The sequence below is a fragment of the Hemitrygon akajei genome, unplaced genomic scaffold, assembly GCF_048418815.1.
Source record: "Hemitrygon akajei unplaced genomic scaffold, sHemAka1.3 Scf000052, whole genome shotgun sequence".
In the NCBI taxonomy this organism is placed as follows: Eukaryota; Metazoa; Chordata; class Chondrichthyes; order Myliobatiformes; family Dasyatidae; genus Hemitrygon; species Hemitrygon akajei.
Genome location: NW_027331938.1, coordinates 6,306,248 through 6,315,406, shown reverse-complemented (window position 1 = coordinate 6,315,406; position 9,159 = coordinate 6,306,248). Strand labels below are relative to the sequence as shown.

General features: G+C 48.1%; 1 protein-coding gene across 1 annotated transcript in view; it reads left to right on the top strand.

The window, feature by feature from the left end:
• LOC140721213 (cell adhesion molecule CEACAM1-like) overlaps nucleotides 1-7,574 on the top strand; it is a 28,439-nt gene extending 20,865 nt beyond the window's left edge. Inside the window, exon 10 of the mRNA XM_073036071.1 lies at nucleotides 7,358-7,574. Within this exon, the coding sequence (XP_072892172.1) occupies nucleotides 7,358-7,574 (217 nt within the window). The remainder of the gene's footprint in view (nucleotides 1-7,357) is intronic.
• The last annotated feature ends 1,585 nt before the right edge of the window (nucleotides 7,575-9,159 follow it).

Sequence of the window (9,159 nt, the reverse complement as noted above, 5' to 3'; positions counted from 1 at the left end):
AAATGAAGCTGCCGGTGTGAAGAGAAGCGGTGGGCAATCCTGTTTACAAGCATTGGGCACAGAATGTCCCTCTGTGACAGAGGTAGATAAACCGGCGCGTTTCTCCATTATTTTAGCTTCAGAGTTGAAATGCTCCGGCAAGCATGGGACATTATTCGCGGTTGACGTAAATGATCATCTAAGTCAAACTGGTTTTAAAATAAACCCGGCACTTTGACTTATAACTATGTCTCTGTCATAATGTGGGCGTCGGGAGCGGACCCAAAAGCCAGACACAGACATTGAACTACCAGGAACAGGACTAGGCGTGAGAAGGAAGCAGGGGAAGAACAGGAAGAAAGGACGCTGGACATGACACCGGCCCTGGACGAGACAAGGACTCCGAGCCTGGGCTGGGACCTGACTAGGACAGGGAACCAGGACATGGAACTGGGGACTAGGAGCCTGGGCTGGGACCTGACTAGGATAGGGAACCAGGACATGGAACTGGGGACTAGGAGCCTGGGCTGGGACCTGACTAGGATAAGAAACCAGGACATGGAACTTGGAACTAGGAGCCTGGGCTAGGACCTGACTAGAATAGGGAACCAGGACATGGAACTGGGGAGTAGGATCTTGGGCTTGGGCTCCGAGACAGAGACTGGACAGAGGACCCAGAACCTGGGTCTTGACTCGGGCTCGGACTCCAGAACCCGGCGAGGACAAGACGTGGCTACAGGACGAGGAGAGGCACCAGACTGGACGTGAGACTCCTGGACGGGACAAGGGAACCCCAGCACAGGACGAGGAGAGGCACCAGACTGGACGTGAGACTCCTGGACGGGACAAGGGAACCCCAGCACAGGACGAGGAGAGGCACAGGACGGGACGTGAGACACCTGGACGGGACAAGGGAACCCCAGCACAGGACGAGGAGAGGCACAGGACGGAACGTGAGACTCCTAGACGGGACAAGGGAACCGCAGCACAGGACGAGGAGAGGCAAACTGGTTTTAAAATAAACCCGGCACTTTGACTTATAACTATGTCTCTGTCATAATGTGGGCGTTGGGAGCGGACCCAAATGTAAGACACAGACACTGAACTACCAGGAACAGGACTAGGCGTGAGAAAGAAGAAGGGGAAGACAGGAAGAAAGGACGCTGGATATGACACCAGCCCCGAACGAGACAAGGACTCCGAGCCTGGGCTGGGACCTGACTAGGACAGGGAATCAGGACATGGAACTGGGAACTAGGAGCCTGGGCTTGGGCTCCGAGCCAGAGACTGGACAAGGACCCAGAACCTGCGTCTTGACTCGGGCTCGGACTCCAGAACCCGGCGAGGCAAGGCTCCAGGCGAGGCAAGGCGAGGCAAGGCTCCAGGAGGAAGGTGCAGAGAAGGGACCCAGACAGGGGGTTTGGACAGGAACAATCCAGCAGCCAGAGGCTGAATCCTGTAGCTATTTATGAGGCCAGCCCAAACACGAATCAGCTGCTTCAACAGAAGCTGAAGAAACATGAAAAAACTGGAATAAGGAGCTGACCGTGAATCGGACCGTGAACATCAATTGGAATTTCACGGACCGGACCATGACAGTCTCCTAAGGCCCTCTGGTATATATGCTCCATCGTCCTCGTCCCTGACAACCCAGCTTTTATTCTGGACGATTGAAGTAGACAGTATAGAATAGCATGAAAATTGCAAAATAAAATTGCTCAGATGTCGAAGCGGTGGTTGGATGTGGAATATCGACCGAAACTTTCTCTTGCCCTGCTCTGTAATCTTTACAGAAAGGCCGCTGTGTTTGATGGTTACTTTGTTCTCAACCTGATAAGTATAATTTCTATGGTCAACGTTGATTACCGACTCGGTGGCGTAGTCCTGTCCTGTCCATAACTTGTCCCATTGCGCCCTCTAGTGTCAGCATCCGTAATCATTGTTTCTGTAATCAGTAATCCGGACGGCAAAATGACGTAATGAGCTACCTGCAAACTTACAGTTCACTTGAAGGTAGATCTCAGCGCGGTTACAACTGAAATCATTGCTTACGGTACATTTATATTTTCCTGTGTCGTTTCTGTGAAGATGGGCTATGTTCAGATTAACTTCTTCTGAAGATTGAGACCTCCTGTCATTATCCTGGATGGGTTTGTCATCATTTATCCATGTTCTTCTTTGAGGAATTCCCTTGTTCGTCACAAGGAACTTCAACCTTAACGTTGTTTTCCATGGGACTTCAACTTCCACCCTGGGTAGATGATTCCTGAAATCAGAACAGAATTTCCCAAACACAACGGATTTCATCTTGCAATTCTGTCCCATCCACAAATAGTAACGAAGCGGGTAAAAAACATGCATCTTCACAACAGAATGTTCACATCTTCCCGGGAATCTTAAAAGTTTCGTTAACAGTGTGGGCAGTAACAGAGATGGGGAAGGTTATCGGGACCAGAGAGGGTTACAGAGACTCTGACGGAACATTAACAGTGTAGGCAGTAACGGAGATGGGGAAGGTTATCGGGACCAGAGAGGGTTACAGAGACTCTGACGGAACATTAACAGTGTGGGCAGTAACAGAGATGGGGAAGGTTATAGGGACCGGAGAGGGTTACAGAGACCCTAATGGGAACAGCAATGGAGGTGTTTACAGAGACAGGGTGGTTGTAGGGGACAGAAATGGGGAGATGTGTAGTGCTTGCCGGGTGCTTCAGAAACAGGGAAGGGTAAAGGGGAGGGGAGGTTCGGATAGAGGGGTGTACGGTCTTGACGGATTTACAGACAGAGAGCGGTGAGACCCGGCGTGGAGTGGGAGACCGCATTGCTGGGACATAAGCTTCGATCACCTGAAAAAGCGGGATCTCCCAGTGGTCACCCATCAGGACGGGTTACATGAAGGTATCTTTCCTTTTATACTTAAATTGGATCTGACTGAATTTTATGACAACGTAGGCGCTGGGGATTTTGGAAATATCAAGAAAAATGAAATCCCGGAATACACTCAGATGGTCAGGCAGCCTCTGGGGAGAAGGAATGTTTCAGATTTCAAATCGAAGATCCTCTGTCAGAACTGCTGGACGAATCCCTTCGACCCCATGTCCCACCCGCTCCGGTAAAGGTTCATTTAACATTTTAGTGCCGCTTTGTTGTTCCCCGCCTTCCCGTCCTGCATCGCAATGTCGATTTCTGCTTCTCCTTTCACAGATGGAGTTTAATGCTGATAAGTGTGAGGTGCTACATTTTGGTAGGAATAATCCAAATGGGACATACATGGTAAATGGTAGGGCATTGAGGAATGCAGTGGAACAGAGTGATCTAGGAATAATGGTGTATAGTTCCCTGAAGGTGGAATCTCATGTGGATAGGGTGGTGAAGAAAGCTTTTGGTATGCTGGCCTTTATAAATCATACATTGAGTATAGGAGTTGAGATGTAATGTTAAAATTATACAAGGCATTGGTGAGGCCGAACTTGGAGTATTGTGTACAGTTGTGGTCACCGAATTACAGGAAAGATGTCAACAAAATAGAGAGAGTACAGAGATTTACTAGAATGCTACCTGGGTTTCAGCACCTATGTTACAGGGAAATGATTGAGCAAGTTAGGTCTTTATTCTCTGGAGCGTAGAAAGTTGAGGGGGGACTTGATAGAGTTATTTAAAATTATGAGGGGGATAGATAGAGTTGACGTGGATTGGCTTTTTCCATTGAGAGTAGGGGAGATTCAAGCAAGAGGACATGAGTTGAGACTTAGGGGGTAAAAGTTTAAGGGTAACATGATGGGGAATTTCTTTACTCAAAGAGTGGTAGCTGTGTGGAACGAGCTTCCAGTAGAAGTGGTAGAGGCAGGTTCGGTATTGTCATTTAAAGCAAAATTGGAGAGGTATATGGACAGGAAGATAATGGAGGGTTTTGGGCTGAGTGCGGGTCAGTGGGACTAGGTGAGAGTAAGCGTTCGGCACGGACTAGAATGGCCGACATGGGCTGTTTCCGTGCTGTAATTGCTATATGGTTATATACCTCTCCAAATGTACATAAATCCTGCCTCACAGGATCTTCTCCATCAACTATCGCACCACTGAGGTAAGACTCACTTGTCTATGATTTCCAGGACTATCTCTACTCCCTCTTGAATAAAGGAAAACATCCGCAAGCCTCCAATCCTCCGGAACCTCTCCCGTCCCCATTGATGATGCAAAGATCATCGGCCGAGGCTCAGCAATCTCCTCCCTCGCCCCCCACAGCAGCCTGGGGTACATCTCATCCGTTCCCGGCGACTTATCCAACTTGATGCTTCCCAGCACATCCTCTTTCTTAAAATCTACATGCTCAAGCTTTTCAGTCCGCTGCAAGTCGTCACTACTATCACCAAGATCCTTTTCCAGAGTGAATACTGAAGCAAAATATTCATTAAGTATGTCTGCTAATTCCTCCGGTTCCATACACACTTTCCCAATGTCAGGTCCTATTCTTTCACATCATAGCAATGTCGACTTCTGCTTCTCCTTTCACAGATGCTGCCCGACGTGCTCAGTGTTTCCAGTGGTTTATGTTTCTACCTCTTAATGTTATGTTACTCATACCCCCGGTAACTGGCCCCAAGATTGGTTCGCTCACTGTGTCCGGCGGCTGCATTTTATTCACAAAGAGGTAGCTTCCTTAACTTAGTGAAGTCAGGCTTGCACTGCTCGGGGATCTGTATTCTGAGAAACGCATCTTCTTCTCAAAACGTCAGGAGTTTCACTCGACAATATGTGGTGATGTCGAGTGAATCTGCTACTGTGAAGAGCAGCTTTGTGCGATCCTGATGACAAGCACCGGCCCTCGGTTACTGAAGCAGAAAGGCCGACATGGCTCTCCATAATTTTAACCGGAGTGTTCTACCCGCTCTTTAGTTCTGTATCCTCTGGGAAACATGAAATATTATGCGCCTTTCCCTTAAATGAATATTTTAAATTTCCGGCAAATTGACCTCGAAATAAATCCCTCCAGACTCTCCATGATATGCTGCTCCATATTTACCACATACTTTCTTTTTCCTCTGGTGACCGACGTCAACAGAAGACCACAACATGAAAATTGCTAAATTGCAAAATAAAATTACTTGGACGATTAAGCTGTCCATTGAAGTGGAATATCGGCAGAAACTTTTATTTACGCGACAGGCTGATCTTTACAGAAAATCCGCTGCGTTTCACAGTTACGTTGCCTGAATCTGGCAAGTACAATTTCCCCTGGTAACGTTGACAACTGACTCGATGGTGTCGCCCTGTCCTGTCTGCTGTCAGCTCCACTGCGCCATCTAGAGTCAGCATTGGGAACTGACTGGACAGAACAAGTTGATTTCAGACTTGTGACAGTATCTGTGACAACCGGACCCTGCGGCTGAATCCCGATGTTGCCTGACCCATCTACAACAGAAATAGAGATTGTATGCTGTTTCTGTAATCGGTAATATTGAATGTAAACTAACGTAATGACCTAACTGCGTACCTACAAGATATCAGTTCGGTCAGATGTATTCTAATCATGCTCTATCTGAATTGAGCCCTTAGCGTCACAGGGGAAAACAACTTTATCGTTGTTTTTTTCTGAGAGTATAATAGTTGATGTTTACATTGACACTAGACACGGGCTCTGCCAATAGAACTGAAAGAGGAATGGAATTATTCCTTTCTACTGCACTCCAATCATTTCAGCTGGGAAGCTGTAGACCAAACTACGATCGTGACCGACGTATTGGTCCTAATGACAAATGAATGACAGCTCATGAAGAGGAGGGCGCGGCGTCAGTTCCTCCGGGTCATGGAGAGGGCATGTGATTCACTTTTTTCTAGATGGCCGAAGACTCTGCTCCCGCACTGTACAGCTCTATGTGTGATAGTAAATTGTTTTCACCGGAGGGCGAGACACGAGCGAAGCGACATAAATGTTCGGACTTCGAGAAATCAGAGGTCCATGAGCTAGTAATCGTCAGAAGATCAGAGGTGGAGGGGTCAGTAACTTTAAATTTCTTGTTACCACTCTCTCATCAGACCAGGCCTGGAACCACCGTAGAGATGTAATTGCGTGCAAAGCACGAGAACTGTTTTAATTCTTCAGGAGCCTGACGAGATCCGGCATGTCATGAAGTACATCGGCAAAACTCTGTGGATGTGTTTCGGGAAGTGCACTGAGAATCTCCAGTTAGATCAATGCCTTCGATCGGAAAATCACCCAGCAGGTGGCGCAGTCGTCCCAGCACGTCACAGGCACAACCCTCCAAACCACTGAGCAGATCCACATGAAACGCGTCGGAGAAGACCATCATCCACCATCACAAAGATCCTCACGACCCAGTGTGTGCACTTTTCCCGCCGCTGCCATGAGGTAGAAGGTAAAGCTGCCTCGGGACTGGCAGCACCGGAATCAAGAACAGTCACTGACCCTCAACCATCAGACTCTTCACCAAAAGGAGATTACCACACTGATTTAAGGACCCTGTTATCCTGTTATCTCATAGTCGTGATTTCTTGTTATTTATTTATATCTGCATTTGCACAGTTACATTGATCCTGTTTACAGTTACAGTTCAATAGATTTGCTAATATGCCCACAGTAAAAGAATCTGAGGGTGCTTGTAGTGACGTGTATGTATGTACACTGATAATATATTTTACTTTGACTTTGATTTACTTGCTAGGTTGAACTATAATCCTTCAGCTGTCACGTGACTGTCAGACCCCGTCTCTGAGTCAGTAACTCAGGTGTCATTTGCCTATTAAAATACTGTCCAAAATACAGCCCCGATCTGTCCTTCCTCTCGCTGTGGTGGATTTTACCTGTGAGGATTGGTGAGACAATCGTCTCTATTCTCCGGGCGAACGTAGCTGCAGAATAAACAAACAGACAGAGAGACGAAGCACATAAATGAGTAAACTGATGACAGAAATGAATGAACGAATAATTAAATTAACCCAGGAGATTATACACCGGTGAGCCTTACCTCAGCGGTGGGAAGGATGTTGGAGAAGATCGCGACAGGCAGGATTTATGGTCAATTTGCGAGCAGGCTTTTTCCACTGAGGCTCGGGGGGAAAGAAAGCAGAGGACATGAGTTAAGGGTGAAGGGGGAAAGTTTAAAGCCAACATCGGGGCGTGGCTTCTTCACACAGAGAGTGGTGGGAGTGTGGAATGAGCTGCCGGCTGAAGTGGTGAATGCGGGCTCACTTTTAACACTTAAGAAAATCTTGGACAGGTACCTGGATGAAAGGTGTATGGAGGGATATGGTCCAGGTGCAGGTCAGTAGGACTGGGTGGAAAAATGGTTCGGCACAGCCAAGAAGGGCGGAAGGGCCTGTTTCTGTGCTGTAATGTTCTTCTCTAAAATCACGGCTCAAGAACCTGCGTGCTGTCCGCCCGTCCCTTAGATTCTGTGGGTAACACAGGAGATTCGCGAAGGACTGATCCAATGGAAACCCCGCCTCATCGCCCTCAGGATGATCCCCAGCCTGGGGGTTTCAACCGGATACGGCGAGACCTGCTCGGAGCCATGGATATCAACAAGAGGAACACATACAGTCACCATACCAGGCATTTGGTCCGCGGGTACAGCTGAGCACAGAGTGAAGGTCCTGGACACTCGCCGGACTGTTTGACGCTCGGGCGCGATGCGAGGTTGCCTGTAGATCTCTGTTTTGGGACTGGCAGTGAGAGACTTCGCACAGAAGACCTTCATTAATGACTTGGCTAATCTGAGGAGGATCTGCTGAAGGCCCGTGAACTAGAAGAGGTCCCTTCTATTAAGTAGAGTCAAGGAAGCACGAGAGATAGGATCAAAAGATTAGATTCGCCCAACCGAGGCCGGGAGGATGAGTCGTAACAAGGCGTTTGGAGCTCTCAGCGAGGATTCAATTGGCTCAATCGTTTCGGTGAACACCGACGCTCTGTCCGCCAGAGAAAGCAGGATGTCCCAGTGGCCACACATTTTAATTCCACGTCCCATTCCCATTCTGATATGTCTATCCATGGCCTCCTCTACTGTCAAGATGAGGCAACACTCAGGCTGGAGAAACAACACCCTATATACTGGTTGTGTACCCTCCAACCTGATGGCATGAACATTGACTTCTCTAACTTCCGTTAATGCCCCTCCTCCCCTTCTTACCCCATCCCTGATATATTTAGTTTTCTCCCCTCTGCTCCTTTTTTTCTCTCTCTTTCTGCCCATCACTCTGCCTGTTCTCCATCTCCCTCTGGTGCTCCCCTGCCCCTTTCTTTCTCCCGAGGCCTCCCGTCCCATGATCCTTTCCCTTCTCCGGCTCTGTATCCCTTTTGCCAATCACCTTTCCGGCTTTCACCTTCACCCCACCCCCTCCGGTCTTCTCCTATCATTTCGCATTCCCCTCCCCCTCTTACTTTCACATCCCTTACTATCTTACCTTTCAGTTAGTCCTGACGAAGGGTCTCGGTCGGAAACGTCTGTTGCCGGTCCTGCTGCGTTCCACCAGCACTTTGTGTGCGTTGCCTGAATTTCCAGCACCTGCAGATTTCCTCGTGTTTGCGGATTAAATTGGCTGACCGTTCGGTGGCGACGCCTTTCGGACTGTAGAGTCTGATGCCAGCTTGGCCAGTTTGCCGGGTGAAGGCAGAAGACGGGGAGACACATACAGCTTCCGGAAAATTTGAGCTCCAACTTTGTGCACATTTTTATTTTCTTGATTATAATGGGCAATAATATTTAATTTTTCTCCCTTTCTTCTCTTCCTGAACCATTGTTTGATAAAGTCGGCATTCATAAATAAACCGTTCCTATTGTATACAGTGTACGATCGGTGATATCTTGAAGACGGGAAATTGCAAGAGGGCAGCATTTACACAGTCTTCGCTCATATTGGGGTGCGGGTGGACAATATATCCCGGGTCTCTCTGTTTGGTGAGAAACAAGTCATATCACGGCTCGAGGTGCGGAGTTCGAGAAAAATAGTTTTCTCACCGCTGTGTTGATTGGCCTGTTAACGAGGGGCTAAACAGCGGCGTTTCTGGACGGGCCCGGTAAAATGGGGTTCCACTCATGTGTCTGTACGTGCAGACTATCTTGAATTTTCTGACCTCACCTCCACTGAAATCGTGCAAATTAAATTCCTCGGTGTCAAACGTGATCTCACCGACCCACTGATCTCTCAGATACAAACTCACACGTG